Source organism: Octopus bimaculoides, chromosome 19 (assembly GCF_001194135.2).
Source record: "Octopus bimaculoides isolate UCB-OBI-ISO-001 chromosome 19, ASM119413v2, whole genome shotgun sequence".
Lineage (NCBI taxonomy): Eukaryota > Metazoa > Mollusca > Cephalopoda > Octopoda > Octopodidae > Octopus > Octopus bimaculoides.
This window is the reverse complement of record NC_068999.1, coordinates 49,152,428-49,169,763: the sequence shown is the minus strand read 5'-3', so window position 1 is coordinate 49,169,763 and position 17,336 is coordinate 49,152,428. Positions and strand designations below refer to the sequence as shown.

The following is a 17,336-nucleotide window of genomic DNA, read 5'->3' as shown; positions in this document are numbered from 1 at the left end:
ATATATATATATATATATATATATATATATATACATACATACATACATACATACATACAAACATACATATATATAGTTGAAATTTACAGAAACACAAAAGACGAAGACAGGTGTATAAACATCAGAGTAAATGTGAAACAAGGTGGAAAAAAATAATACTTGAATACCGGAGGTAACTAATATATATATATATGTTCATGTTTAAATAACTATAATTAATAAACCTAATCAGTTTCGCTTGCACTACCATTTTGGTCGCGTTTTATTACAATGTGAAAACAATTACAGGAAAATGGCATCTTCGTTTGCAAAATGGCGATGACATTGTGTAAGTTCGTTCACTCTGGAGAGTTTACTCGTTAGAAATGTGTTCCATATGAGCACCCGTAGTCTGAAGGTAAATCAGCACATTTATATATACATATATATATATATGATTTATATGTATATATATACACACGCGCACACACATATATATACATTCACATGTGTATGTATATATAGATATGTATGCATGTATGACCTTCACCTTACATAAAACCCCTCACCTTTGGTTAAGATGTTCATTGCCTACAGAGTCAAGTGATCTTGCAAAATTATTAAAGAGAACAGTGCTGCTTACGAAGTAGAATGGTCAATGAAGAGAGACTGATGACGGATCGATTTCTCTTCTCTAGATAACGAAAACCCATTTACAAATACCACACTTAACACCAGCTTTTTTTGTACTTCTATTTTTATTTTCGCGAAGAAATAAATACGTGAGAGAAGATTTGAATAAAATGTTCGGCGATTAAAAAAAAAAGGTCCATTTCTTTCAAATAATTTAAGTCAAAAACGTTAATTTCCCTTTTTTGTTCCTTCTGGCGTTCATGACGTCTGTACAGCTATTGACGAATAATTTATTTCATGCTCCACACACACAGATACACTATTCACAAGCAGACACATTCGTATCCGTTTAACATGTGCTGTTACGACGCATTCATAGAAATTCTCATATACGGACTGCATTCATAAAAACAAAAAAGGAATATAAACATACATTAAGGGGCAGCGACGTAATACCTACCTACGCACGTATACACACATCTCATTTCATACACACATCAAACGCATAAATATAAATATTGATTCCTTTCGACAATGCATAAAGACCGTTTGTATGGGAGAAGTATACAATAGCGTAAATCGACACCGCATATTACTGGTACTGGTCCTATTGACCCGACTTCACCAAAGATGAAAACGTCAACTCTGATTAGATTTGAAGGAAAAATTGAAAAAAGACGAAACTAAATACAATAAAGCATTTAGTTCGACACTACTGCCTAAGCTGTCTCCCCCCAACGTAAATATTAAAAATATTAGAATTGATCTATTAAAAATTGTTTGTAATAATACTTTCAGCCATTTTGAAAATCAATTGGCTCAGTTTCTGTGAAAGGAAGGGGTTTTGGATATGGCATTGAGAAGGAAAGAGATAGTCAGAAAGACGGAGAGAGAAAATGTCAGTTTATGAATGATACAGAGAGGGGAAAGGTAAGAGACAGACAGAGAGATAGATAGAGAGTAACAGAGGAGGGAAAGGGAGACTTTAGATAAGCAGCGGGATTCATTTCTGACAAAACGTAATCTGGCAGCCATTTTAAACGTTTCACTGAAAGCAAAGAACATTTCACCTTATTTACAAGCCATCGTAAATGAACACCATTGGCCAGAGGTTGAAAAGAAGATTCTAGTTATATGTAGATATGTATTTCACTTTAAAAAAATGCGTAAATGTTTTACTCAAAAGAAAATATGTTTTTCGAGGAAAGAAAAACAGCGATAGAACAATGAAATTATAAAGATTTGATTTAAATGAGAAATAGTGAATATATCAGCAAATAATTATTTATTATCATTATTTAGGTTGAATCTATATTTTATGTCCCTTCGTTGAGAAAGGCATGAATATCACATTCTATTTGCTTTCCTCTATAAATCTTGAGTATTTGTGCCTCATTAATTACTAATAGTATTATTATTATTATAATTCAAAACTGGTTGATATATAATAATTCGTTTGGTAGCCGCCATTGAGGAGCAATGGAAACAAAAGCAAGCCAGACAGAGAAGACACTTATTCGTAGCTTTCTCGCTGCCTGAGTGGAGGTGCAGTTGAGTCGACTCTAAATACTTTTCTACCACCACCCTCATCATTTCCTTGTCTGTCTGTTCCCCCACCTCACATACTTTTTACCCTCTTCGTTTTTCTTCGCCTCTACCACCATTATAAACATTCCCGTGTGGTGCCTTCGCTCACCTATTCCTCCTCTCCTCTTTCTTTGCCACTACTAACCCTCCGTATTTTAGCTTATACTTTTCTCCTGCTCTCTTCCGTTCCCCTCTGCATCCCCTTCTCCGTTACATACATCACCACCCTTCGCCTGTTTGCCTGTACTCTTCCTCCCCTTCTCCTTTTTCCTCCTCCTTCTACAATATTCATCTCTTTTCCTCCTCCACCACAACTTTCTGCATTAACATTCACATCCTGAACTGTTTATCTCAATACTTCTTTTCCCCCTCTCTCATTCTTAATACTATATTACTTTTATTTTACTCTCGCCATTCCTCTCAACCCGGATCCTTCCTCATTGAATCAAGTCATTTTGCTATTTTCAGACCATTATCCATGTCCTTGTTTTACATGTTTTAGGGGATATTTTATGCATTTCCCCCCCCTTTTTTCTTTCCGTTCTGTCTGTGTGACTAAAAGAAATGACCTGCAGTATGGTGTTTTGTTGTCTCTTATTATTTCAGTACGAGAAACTAGTAAGACTACAAAGCAAATCGAAAAATTTAAAAATAAATCATGATACATATATTTTCTTTGAAAATGTTAAATAACGATGAGAATTATTATTTCAGATTGAGAATTAATTTTATTCTCGATCAATGCAATGACGAAATTTCGTTGTGTATTAGAAATGCTTATGCCACGTATTAATGTGTAAATAACAGTCAATTGTTTGACCTTCAGTATATGACGGTATCCATCAAAAGGTGGTTCGTCCTGATTGACTTAAATAGGAAGAAACGAACAGTGGCGTTCATGCCTTTCTGTTAAAGGCATGAACAGTGTAAGTGGAGTGAGTCACAACCGAAAATTGAAACTTCCACGTTACCATAGAAATGGCTTTTTTTTTTAAACAAAAAAAGCATAAAATATGATAGCGAAATAAGATTCTTGCTAATATAAAGGTGTACGAGACAGTATTTTTTAAAAAATGGAGCAATATATTGGGAAGGAAAGAGATACAGTGAACGAACGATATATAGAGAGAGGGGTATGATAAAATGACGGGGAAAGAGACATGGCTGCGTGGTAGTGAGAGTGAGAAAGAAACACTAAGGACATATAGCAAGGAAAATGCAAGACTCAAAGAATGGGTCAAGTCTTAGACCCTCCAAGATATGTGACGAGAAAGATATCTCAAGGAGGAAAAGCAGTGAAGAGAAATAAAGAGGTAAAGAAGGGGAAGTGTGAGAAATAAAGAGGGAGGAGGAAGAAAGAATGCGAAAGAATTAGTAAGAAAAGAAAGGGAGAAATTTTAAAGGAGTAGTGGGAGGAGAATTAAAGGTGTAGATAAAGAGTGAGAGAGAAAAGAAACGAGCTGTAAAAGGTGAAGGTTATAGAAGAAGGGGAGGTTAGAGGTTGAAGGAAAGAAAACACAGGCGAGGTGGTCACAGAAATGGAAGGGAAGAGACTGAGAATGATTATGAGAAGGAAAGAGAGGTTTGAGAATAACGAAGAAAAAGAAAACGGGTGGTGAGGAGAGTATAAAGGGGACGTAGCGACACAGAAAAGGTTAAAGAAACAGCAGCAAAAATGATCGTAGGAGGAGGAAGGAAAGAGAATTATAGAATTAGCTAGGGCGGGTTAGTCAATAAAAAAAAACTGAAAGCCGAAGCGGTTTGAGTGGTTACATAATAATGCTAATAATAATTAGCATTATTATTATCATTAGAGGAGGTCTTATGCCAGCGTTTGAAATCATTACTATTATCTTAAGAGAAACAAGAGGGTGGTTATTATATTGATATATGTCCTTGTGGCAAATAAAGAAACGATTATTAACTACGACCAAAGGAAGGGAGGTAAGGAGAGGTAGAATAATGGAAACGATAGAGGAATATCGTTTTGTAAGGAACGATCAGAAATTAAACACCGTGTAAACAACCATAGTTGTCTGAAAAGAGACAAGGAATGAAAACCAAGAAGAAATATTTCTGAGAAAAATAACAAAGAAACAAAAAAGAAAAGCATCATATAAACTGCTTGGTTTCTTTTTGTAAACTGTAATCTAAATAATGAAGTGAATTGTCCAGTACGGAAATGAGAGATTAACAGAAAACGATAGCTTACTATTATGTAAGGGTTTGTTAAATATAGATTTTAGCTAAAGCTCGTATTATGTACAGTTTAAAATAAGTGGGTTACGGATGTTGTTGCTCTTTTTAAACAGTTTTATGGGATAAACATAGGTGATACATAGCCGCCATGAAATGGTGTTCTGTCGCTTTTCTCTTTGTTTTATTTGTATTATGTAATCCTTACAGAAGAAAGCATTGTCAGAAATGTAACAATGGCTTAATCCAATATATATATATATATATATATATATATATATAATCTCTGATATTGCATCAGAGTCCAAGAATATAATGTCTGTCTATGTATATATATATAGATATATGTAAATATGTGTGTTTATTTGTATCCATGTCTGTGTATGCATATGTTTACACATTTATTTTTACTGGTAGATCTAATTACTGTTTCTCTACATCTCGGTATATTTATCCTTATACACACTTCAACATTAATCTTATTCTAACTATGGGAGGCGCACCTGAATTTCATTCCCCACATACATGTTTTCTCATTGGTAACACTTTTCTGTGTGTATACCTTAAATGTAATTGTTTTTCCCAAAGAAATTGCACTTCATATTTAAGGCTCCGATGAAGCTATAAGGTGTTACTCAAGCACTCAACTATGAATCCACTGCATTCTCTAGCAGAAACAGGTGTAAGCTAATGAAGTTCATAAGATAATCGTTTATTCCCTTGTCATCTCTTTTTCTTTATATATACAGACACACACACATATATATATATTGGTTAGCTTCTGGTCAGTATTAACCAAACAGATCCATGATAAAAGTATTTTGTTTTATATTTACACCTATTATATCTAGGACTACAATATTGAATGTACCTTTTTTTAAGACTGGGAGGCTGCGATTTGAAGGGTATTATTTGGCTGCTATTTCTAGCAGGTTCACTGACCGAGTAGCAGCTCCCTTGTTTGTTCGTTGTTTATGATCACAAGTGTTTCAACCGTGACCATTTCGTCTTTTTTTAAAGTATCTACGACTACATTACCCAATACTTTTCCTACTGAAAATTGTAGGGAGTGAACTGAGGGACAATTTGGCTGTTCTGGGGACCACATAGCAGCGCTTTCGCTGACTCGTTGCGTAATGTTATGTAGTAGTAATGGTGAGGTGTGATGTAATGTAGTAGTTCTAACATTTTCGCGACTCGGATGGATGTTAGTTTATGCTTTCAAGGATGCAACTGCTTGGCTTGTTCTTTTCGTACGAATTAAGTCCTCTCCACTAATCACTGCATGATGTGTATGTTTGTGTTGATCTGAATTAGTGGGGAGAAATTAAATAGTTAGTCATTTGTAATAAGAGATTCTCTGACGTGCACGCACTCCCCCAAAGATATTAGAAGCACGAGTAAACTGAAATATGCTTCAACTGGGGGAAGGTTTATGATTTCCAGTAGTTGTCACTAGTTCAGTTATGTGGCTACAGCTTTTTGAGAAAATAGTATTATATCGTATCGTGATCATAGGACAATGACGAATACATAATCAAGCTATAACATTATTCTGCTACTGTACAACTACGTTAGCAAAGCTTTAACAAATCTAACTACAAAGTATTCTCTCCTTATTTTCATATGATCATATGGACTGACTTGAGTCTCAGTGAACCAAACATAGAAGCTTTCCCAGTGACCTGTGGATTCTAAATAAATATATAAATGATTTAGAGGCAGGTATGGCAGTATGGTTTAAAAATTTGCTCCGTAACCATGTCGTTCCGGGTTCGGTCCCACTGCGTTGCATCTTTGACAAGTGTCTTCAATTAGAGCCTCGAGTTCATTAATATCTTGAGAAATCAGAAACAGTATGGAAGCCCATTGAGTGTGTGTTTATATTTATTCCGTTTACACCCCCGACTCCCGCTTAGTCATTACGTATTTATTTACCCTTTCTTGCAGCGAAATAAAACTAAGATATACTTCCAAAAATACTTCAAACAAATGCAGAGAAAGAAGGAGGGGGGAAATGAGAGAACGAGATAACTAAAGATGCAGTGACATCACAAACTTTGCCGCATCAATCATAGTCTTCCCTCACTCTCTGTGTTTAAAACTCCCGACTTTCTATTTCTTCTCTTCCCTTTGCATATTTACTTTAACTTTTTTTTGCATATTTACTTTAACTTTTTTTGCATATTTACTTCTTAGAATCCTCTGTCTTACTTTCTTCTCCTTTTCTCTCTTCCCCTCTGTTTCTCTTGTATTTTCTCTCCCTGTTTTTATTTTTATTGATTCTATTGTTTCCCCCTTTTCTCTATTCCTTCCCCTCTCTCCATGCATCTTTCTCCCCCATTACCAACACTATTGTCACTGCCAACTTTTCCACCAACACCACCACTACCATTTCTTTATTACTCTATTTGAGTTACTTCTCTTAGAGTTGCACTAAAGGTAGGTAGGAATTCACTGTTGTATTAATATATAAATGATGAGAAGGCAACAAGCCGGCTGAATCGCTTGCTTGCCGGGTAAAATGCTTAGCGGCATTTCATCTGTCTTTTCATTCTGAGTTCAAATTCCACCACGGTTGACTTTACCTTTGATTCTTTTGGGTGTCAATAAAATAAGTACCAGTTGAGCACTGTGGTCAATATGACCAACCAGTCCCCTCCCCCAAACTTGCTGGCCTTGTGCTGAAATTTGAAACCAATATATAAATGGTGATGATGATTTTGGTTGTTTGGTTAAGGTGGATATGAGGACATATTGTGTAATTCTTTAAAAGTCTGGAATCATAAAAAGATGAAGAACTCCTGTCCAAGCTCTTAATTCCTCGATCACTCATTTATGTAGAGTTGTATCTAGAGCCAGATATTCTAAGAGAGCCTATTGTTCTGCATATTTATGTTTCCACAAGAGACACACAGACAAAAAAAAAAAAAAAAGAAGGCTAATTTTACAATAGTGAATCTTTCATTGAAGTATCCACATGCTGCTTATTTTGAATGTCAAGTTCCTTGGTGATAGACACATCACAATGCCATTGACAGACAGGTTACAAAATCATCTGAGTTATCTATCTGCACTCTCATATTTCAATAAACACATAAGCACACACACACACATTTATGCACATATATTTTCATACCATGAGCAAAGATTTGTGAACTTTTATTTCTAACACTGATCTCTAACTCTTATCCACCATTTCACTCCCCCCACCCCACAAAATTGAGTCTGTAAGTTCAATCGTAACCTAGGGGTACAGCTACAATTAGAAATCCAGTATGTAAAAGACGACCGAACACTTTACTTATGCCTAATCCTTACTTAAGAGCCCCTTCTCCAGTGTTCTTGGCTGTGGGTTGGCCTCGTAATTTCTTTTCAGATTTTGCTCCACCAAGTCAATGATTCTCAACCAGGGTCCACATGGTCCTTAGGGGTCCATATTAGGTTTTGCTGTTAAAATTTATGAGCTATACATCTACAACACATGAAATATTTCAGCAATTTGTTTTTTATATATATAATTCCTAATAATATTAGTTTTAAATCTTAGCATAAGGTTAGCAATTTCAGGGATGGGTGGTCGTTGATTACGTCAACCCCAGTGATCAATTGGTACTTATTTTATCAACCCTGAAAGGATGAAAGGCAAAATCAGCCTCGACAGAATTTGAACTCAGAACATAGATGGACAAAATGCCGCTAAGCATTTTGCCTGGTGTGCTAATGACTCTGCCACCTTACCACCTTATGCAATTCTTAGTTTCAAATTTTGGCACAAGACCTGTATTTTCTGGGGAGGAGGTAAGGATGAAAGGCAAAGTTGACCTTGGCAGAATTTGAACTCTGGATGTAAAGACCAACGAGATGTCCCTAAGCATTTTGCCTGGTATGCTAACAATTCTGCCAGCTCACTCACTACCTTACATGATTCTTGATAATATTACTGTATTTCAACGTGTATAAGGAATCCCCTAATTTTGGGGGCTTAAAATTTGGAAAAAAGATTTTATAAGGGATTATAATACTATCCATGTATAAGAAACTCCCATATATTTTTAACTTAATTTTTGACACAAAAAGGATTCCTTATACATGTTAAAATACGGTAAATTATAACAGTAAGGTGACAGGCTGGCAGAACCATTACCACACCAGGTAAAATGCTCATCAGCATTTCGTGCATCTTTATATTCTGTGTTGAAATTCTGCCAAGGTGGACTTTACCGTTTATCCTTTCAGTGTGAAATCAGGATAGCACCTGTGCCCAGCATTGCCTTTCTGGCACTTGTGCCCGTGACAAGTGTAAGGATTTTCGAGCGAGATCGTTGCCAGTGCCCCTGGACTGGCTCTTGTGCGGGTGGCACATAAAATACACCATTTTGAGCGTGGCTGTTGCCAGTACCGCCTGACTGGCCTTCGTGCCGGTGGCACGTAAAAGCACCCACTACACTCTCGGAGTGGTTGGCGTTAGGAAGGGCATCCAGCTGTAGAAACTCTGCCAAATCAGATTGGAGCCTGGTGTTGCCATCTGGTTTCACCAGTCCTCAGTCAAATTGTCCAACCCATGCTAGCATGGAAAGTGGACGTTAAACGACGACGATGATGATGATGATGATATATATATAAATATGCATGTGTGTGTATATGTTTGTGTGTCTGTGTTTGTCCCCCCAACATCGCTTGACAACCGATGCTGGTGTGTTTATGACCCCGTAACTTAGCGGTTTGGCAAAAGAGACTGATAGAATAAGTACTAGGCTTCCAAAGAATAAGTCCTGGGGTCGATTTGCTTGACTAAAGGCGGTGCTCCAGCATGGCCACAGTCAAATGACTGAAACAAATAAAAGAGTCACAATTAAATGCCAAAAAAACTCTTGATTTCAATGCTCTAATGAGTCTGCCAAACTTCAAATCAATAGTAAGTAACGCTCCAAGAACTTCATCAAAATATTTAATTATGAATGAGCTTAAAATTTTTTACTGACACTTCATGTCCAATAGATCACACATATTCATTGAGTGACATCCCTTCAAAACATTTGAAAGCAAAATATTGATTCGGTTAGCTTTGTGTGTATTCATAATAATAAATAAATACAATATCGGAAAACATTGCCTGATGATGTTAGGTTTTTGAATATCTATTTTTACCGTGGAGTTTGTGTTTTTGGCACGATCGACCAAACCAGAATTGTTCGAACATCGAACGGTATTGCGTTTCAGTTCCTCTGTGTTTTGTGTTCGCTATCCCAGTGGTCATCATTGCTGCTTATCCTTTCCAGCGATCAATGAAATCAAGTATCAATCGGTTACTGAGAGTGATTTAATATTTATATAAAGCACCCTTGATGTAGTTGGAAATAATAATTTCCTTGAGACCACCATATCCAACAGGAATAATCAGACTGTTGATAGTTAATTAATTAATTATAATATTACAAAAGTAACTGTCTTCTTTTTAAAACAGAAGACTAGGTTGAGATGGTGGGGGAAGAATATACATAAAAAAATAACACAATAGAATCATTCAAAGTTTTTGAAATTGCTGAAAACCATTTTGAATGTATCCAATTCATTTCGTTTTCTTTTTTCTTCCTAGGCCAAAACAATTAGTTCAAGTTCGAATTCAAGTGTTTTTGTAGAAATTTGCCACCAATAGCACTGTTCTTTCTATTGTCAGTCACATGTTGTAAATGTGTGTGTGTTTGTGTGCTGATGTGTGTGTGTGTATGATTGAGTTTGTGTATGTTTGTGAGTGTTTCTTCCAAAGAGACATGTGAGTTATGTGCATGTGGTCTCATGTTCTTCCTTTCTTTCCTTCTTTCTTTCTTTCTTCCTTGCTTTCTTTATCTCATTCATTCCATGGCAGCCCTGGTCAGGTGGACATATATGATCCAAGGTGTTTTACATGTATATATATGTGTGTATGCACACACGCATACACACAGAATTAATATAAACAGCAGTTTGTAATGTTTCAATAAGAAGGAGAATTATAATTACCATTAAAAGTGACTAGGGTGTTAGGAAACTCCTAAATTGCTAGAAATAAGAGCTAAACTGGAGGGAGATGTGTTTATGACTATATAATATAGTCTTTGTCTGTGCATTTGTCTATTTGTATATATGCGGGCACGTACGTACTTGTGTATATACGCATAAACTGCGTCTGGATGCGTTATAAAGACATATATACAATAGCATATATATATAGTAAATACACGTAAACGAGTACCAGCACTGGGCCGGTACTCTTCTTTTAACTGAAGGGACTGGAACAAAGTTATATGGAGTGTTACTGAAAACCCCGGTGCATGAATCGAACCTAGGTCTTTATGATCTTGAGCCTAACACTTTAACCACTAGGCCACGCGCATGTCACGTATATCACGAAAACGAATTTGTTTTGGTGGTCCTTTGAGACATACAATGACCCGATCTGGGTCGTGACCCATAAGTTGCAGACCATTGTGCACTAGATGTACCTAATGTAATAGAGATCGGAGAGAAAGAGGAAAGAAAAGATGTCAGACAAGAGAAAGTGACATAAGCTAATATCGATGGAGAGAAAGGGAGAGATATAGACTGAAGAAAAAGGGAGATAGAGAAGGAAAGAGAAATGGAGAGAGAAAAGGAAAGAGAAATGGAGAGAGAAAACGAAAGAGAAAGCAAGAGAGAACGAAGGAAAGAGAAAGCAAGAGAGAAGAGAATCAGAATGACAGAGAGAGGGTGTTGGAAAAAAAAGAAGGCCGTGATAATTACGACTTATTTTCTACTAACTACATTTGATTACATTTAAATAGTTTTATTTTTAATATATTTGTTGTTTTGACGATAACCATGCATTAAAAAAATAATTAAAATGAGTATATATATTGGAAATTAAGCGAAAAAAATATTGGATGCTTGTCAACAGGAGAACATAATGAAACTATAGCGCTCATTGAAAAAAAAAGTGTATAAAATAAAGGCAAAAGGCTGCAATATAAACAAAGGTTTATTTTTGATTTATGATTCTCTTTCCCTTCTCTATTTGTTCGTCTCTCTCTCTTTGTTTTTTTTTTTTTCAAGAAATTTAACACATGCAGGTGACCCCGCTGTACGTACATACCACAAGTTGTATATATGAGTACGTACACACCTACGTCTGTTTGTATATGCTTATATAGATGTGTATGTGTGTGTTAACAGAGAGAGAGAGAGAGAGCTGAAAGGTAAACTCATGGGGGGGGGAGTCTTTTATATGTGTGTATGTGCGTGTTTATGGATGGCAGAATTGTTAATTTTATCATTTTAATGTTTAACACTAAAACGTACACGCACCACACACACATATATATAGGTAATATGTGTTTGTGCGTGCACTCGCCTATGTATATGATTATGCATGTGTATGTACGTGCGTATGTGTGTCTGTACGCATATATTTGTCCGTATGTGTAATATGTATGTACGTATTCACGGTTGAAATGGCCATTTCAAGTATTAAACAGAATTATCTAAAATAATCTTTCTTTCCAACAACACCGCCATCTTTCTCCTTCTTTTCCTCTCTCCTCTCTTCGCGTAAGCCAAGCTTCTTTATAAAAGTCAAAGACACCAGTATTTATAACTGCAAATGACCCAAAGTGAAATAATATTCCGGCAAAATGAGGACACTCCACTGCGGTCACTTTGTCTTTGGTTTATTTATTTTACAACCCACACTTCAATTTTTTTCTTTTTTGTCTCTTATCTATTTTTTTACCCTTATTATCTCAGTCTTTCTTCCTCTATCTATTTATCTTTCTCTCCTTTTATGTCCTGTCTTCTATCTACCTTAACATCTTTATCTGTCTATATATATCATTTGGCTATTTATCTAGCCATCTCTACCTATTCATTCTCTCTGTAGTAATGTCGCGCGCGCGCACATGTGTATATGTTAGTATACATGAGCTACATGCATCATACACACACACATATATATAGACATATACATTGATGCACACACATTGCGAGTGCGTATACGTATCTCGATATACATGTGTGTGTATGTACCGCGCGCCTATCACGCATCTACCTTCGGGTTCCAGTTAAATTTTCTCCTTAAAAGTATACTAAAAATAAACCAAAAAAAAAAAAGAAAAAATCATCCACTACCAAATGAAAAGCAATCTTAACTATCGCAGAGCAGAGAAAGGCTTTTTTTTTCTTTCTTTTTCGTTTAGTTGGCTTTTAGCCATGTTAATTTACTTGACAACAGGAAGCTTACACAGTAAATTACACACACTCATATACATACCGTTACATCATACATATATTCACACTTTAACGCATTCTGATTCACATTCAGGGAAACTTTACACACACCCAATTCTTCTTTGTTTTTTTTTTATCCCGTTTTCTTTTTTTTTATACCATTTACATATATACATATATATATATACAAACACGTGCTTGTATATATATATATATATATACACATTCTCGACTCCAACTGTCCCGTTGATAAAAATCAAAACCGAAAAAAAAAACCTTTCTAGTTTATCCTTCTATTATTACATATACACACACAACGAACTCGACTTCCTTTCTTCCACATATTTAAATATGCACTGGCTGTCGAGAACATTCTCATTTTCACTGACTTTTACTCCGTAGAATCAATCAGTCACTTTCTTCTTTCTTCCCAGTTACACCTGCTCACTCCCATACCATTAACGTTCTCAAAAATTATATATCTACATATATATAATATTAGAAAAACTATACACTTGTATGCATTCAGAATCTGTTCTAAAGAAACCTCACAGAACCTTCTCTACCCTGACTCCTCTTCTTCTTCCATACATTCACTCCCCTTCTACTGCTTCTCTCATAGCCATCTCCAGTTTTACTTTCACTCCCATTTAGACATATTGCTTCTCTAATTTTTTTCTTGCCTTCTACTACTTCTCTCACACATATCTTCTACTTTCACTCCCCTTCCTCTACTTTATCTCTCACACACATCTCTTTTACTTTCACTCCCATTCAGATACACTCCCTTTCTAATTTTTCACTCCCCTTCCTCTACTTAATCTCTCATATTTTCTCTTTTACTTTTCCTCCCATTACCTCTCTAATTTCCACTCCATCTTAGACACATTCCATTTCTTATTTTCAGTCTCCTCTCTTAGACATATTACCTGCTTTATTTTCACTCCTTCTCTATTTACTGTCTCAAACGCATTCCCTTTTCATTTTCACTCCCCTTCTATTCATTTTCTCATGCTTCTTTCTTTCCTTTCCACTCCTCCACTAGACACACCCTCTCTCATTTTTACTTTCTCTCTCTGACTCTTATTTTCACTACGCCTTTATTTTCTCATACACATTCCCTCTCACTTCTCCTTTCAAACACACTCTCGCTTATTTCTACTCCACTTCTTACTCTTTCACATACATCCTCCCTTTTATTTGCATTTCCCCCACGTACTCTCTGACACCTCGCTATTGTATATTTACTCTTTCTCTCTCTCTGAAACATCTCCCATCTTACTCTCACTTTCATAAACTCTCTCTCTCTCTCTCCCATTTCTCTCTTTTATATACTCACTCCCCCTCGTACTCCAACCCTCTGAAACTCATATACATCTACTCATCCTAATACTTTGACATGTATTCTCATTCACGCAAACTCTAATTCGTGTATTCCGAGTATATTAACGAGTGCAGTGCACCAGCATGGCCTTAACCGTGATGGCAAAAAACAAACATAATTAGCACAAGCTCTATAATGATATAGTCACTACGCACACACATACATCCAGATAGCCTAGCATATTCTCTAATAAATCAGGAACATTTCTGATCTTACTTTGCCTAGTATGCATATGAAAAACGCTCAGTAAAGCCACATAGACATAATCTATCCAATCTACTTCATTCTGTGTTTGTTCTAGAAGCGACATTGTCCTCGTTTGTCATCTATCTTTAGACATTAGTCTTTCTTTTTCCCTTCCTGTCCAATAAATACCTTTTACTCATTCTCTTCCTCTCTGTCTCACAGACTTAAACTCCCTTTCCTTTTTGCCCTTATCTCTACGTAACACAACAATCTTTCTCATGCTTCTTCTCTCAGACATGTTTAAATTATTCGTTACGTGTTGTCCATTTCTATTACTTCTCTTAGAATATATCTCTCTTCATGTACATAGTTAAATAGCACTTCTCACTTTCTTTTCGTATATATTCTTTAGATGTAAAATGTGAGTGGAATGCACAGAGTTTACATTTCTTGGATTACGAAAGCAAATCGTTTATTTTCTTATTAAAACAATAAAATGTCTGTCTTCTACTTAAACAGAGGCCAACATCAGACGCCTACCACACACATCATAAGGCAACCAATTGGCTGTCTCTCTATCCTGTTTTTATGAAATTATCTCCCTTAGATTTGCAACCTTGGCTTTTGATTTTTTTCTCGTTTAATTCATCGTTTTAACGTCTAATTTTCCATGCTTGCATGGGTCGGAAGGAGTTTACTGAGGCCGATTTCCTATAGCCGTATGCCCTTCCTGTTGCCAACCCTGATCTGTTTTCAAACAAGATAATAGTTCCCCATGGCCAGTTATCTTGCAAAATACTAGAAATGAGTGACACTGCTTGTATGGCAGTGACACCACTATCAAGCGATGTCAGGACAAGGAGACAAACGCACAGACATATATACGTACGATGGGCTTCTTCCAGTTTCCGTTTACCAAATCCACTCACAAGGCTTTGATCGGCACAGCGTTATAATATTAGACATTTGCCGAAGATGCCACACGGTGGGGTACATATTTTTTTCTGAAAGCTATGGTGGGGCCTGGAGGAAAATAGGTTGGGAAACACTATCTTAGACCAAACATGGGCAACCTTTTTGAGAAGTGGGCCACATGAAACATGGCTTATCATCAGATGGCTGCATTACTAAAAAAATTTAAAGTAATTTTTCGTTGGTGTACCATTCAGAAAGTCCAGTGGGTTGCAGTCTGCTCTTGACGATTAATAATACATATAGGCCAAGTGAAACCCCAGCTGTTATGTCCCATCCTTTAACACTAGTTTCATCTTCCGCCTCCTCCTTCTCTCTTAACTCCCCATCTCACTGTCTCTCGAAACCCATTTGTCCTTCAACACCATTTGACATTTTCATCTCTCTTCAGTCAAGGATACTCACTGTGTACATATTTTGTTTCGTTTGGCATACAGTTTATTCCACAGTTTGAATTATTTATATTAATTTTTTGCTCACTCAAAACAACACTAATCATTACCCTCACATTTCTGATCTCCCAAAAATCAAAAATGGGAAACTCAGAAAAGCAGTCAGTGAAAATTTTCAGCTACAATAAATAGGATAAAAATCTATAATATATATTAGGTATTTTTTCTCCTTCATGTTCGGAAATTTTTTGTGCCACAGCATGAAACATGTACACACAGATACACACTCTAGCATATAAGTCAATCCCAGAGCCTCTATGTTATCACTCAACCTGCAAGAAATACAGTTCTATATTTAAGAGATGAGGAATTATGTATATTATTTACATTCGACAGATATTTGTTTTCATCTTGTTTGTTGTTAACACGACGTTTCGGCTGATATACTCTCTAGCCTTCATCAGGTGTCTTGGGGAAATTTCGAACCTGGGTTCTCATTCCTAATTTCTACCCATGCACAGACATGTACACACACACTTACATAAAAAGAAGATAAACTGTTAAAAAAAAGAGAGTATTAACTATAGAAGGAATTTAAATTATTCTTGTTTAATATTTTTAATTTAAACAATATTTATTTAATAATCTCATTTAAAAAGCATAAATTTAACAAGTTTGACCCGTTTCATTTACATAACTGCAATAATCAATATTATACATCATCAATATTATTATTTGAAGGTTTGCTTTTTGCTTTGTATGAATTTCACTTAAATTACTTTTTTTTTTGGTAAGAAACACACAGAAGTGGGCTTCTAACATGTTGAAATTTTCATGCTTTGTGTGTGTGTGTGTTAATACACACACACACATGAACATACATAGTTACTTAGTTACCTCCATCAGTCAAAGGTGAAACTTTGAGGTTACAGACAATTTTTACATACCTACCTACATATATACATACATAAGGTGGTACCCCAGAATGACTGAAACAAGTAAAAGATGCAATATATATATATATATATATATATATATATTTATATTTATATGTGTAAATAGATAGATATACATGCATACACATATATATACACAAACACATATACATGCACATACACACAAATATATACATACACACAAATATATACATACACACATACATATACTTGCACTCTGTTAGACCATCTGGTCTTTAAGAAATTTCAGCAGAATACATCCTATTGCAAGAATCTAGGTCAAGTTTCCATTCTTACAATAGCTTCTTTTCTTCCATGTTCGTTAGAGAACCTGAAAAGGGTCATGCATGCTATCCTTTCTGCTCTGAACTACAGGATAAAAAGAAAAAAATGAGTAGCTACAGGTGCAGGAGTGGCTGTGTGGTAAGCAGCTTGCTTACCAACCACATGGTTCCAGGTTCAGTCCCACTGTGTGGCACTTTGGGCAAGTGCCTTGTACTATAACCTTGGGCCAACCAAAGCCTTGTGAGTGGATTTGGTAGACGGAAACTGAAAGAAGCCTGTTGTATATATATATATATATATATATATATATATATGTTTGTGTGTCTGTGTTTGTCCCCACCACCATTGCTTGACAACCGATGTTGGAGTGTTTACGTCCCTGAAACTTAAAGGTTCGGCAAAAGGGAGCGATAGAATAAGTACTAGGCTTACAAAGAATAAGTCCTGTGGTCAATTTGTTTGACTAAAGGTGGTGCTCCAGCATGGCCGCAGTCAAATGACTGAAACAAATAAAAGAATATCAGA

At 35.9% G+C, this 17,336-nt stretch overlaps 1 protein-coding gene across 1 annotated transcript in view; it reads right to left on the bottom strand.

Annotated features, from left to right (window-relative positions):
- LOC106877385 (uncharacterized) overlaps window positions 1-17,336 on the bottom strand; it is a 35,842-nt gene that overhangs the window by 2,066 nt on the left and 16,440 nt on the right. The window contains exon 8 of the mRNA XM_014926276.2: window positions 8,320-8,379. Within this exon, the coding sequence (XP_014781762.1) occupies window positions 8,320-8,379 (60 nt within the window). The remainder of the gene's footprint in view (window positions 1-8,319; window positions 8,380-17,336) is intronic.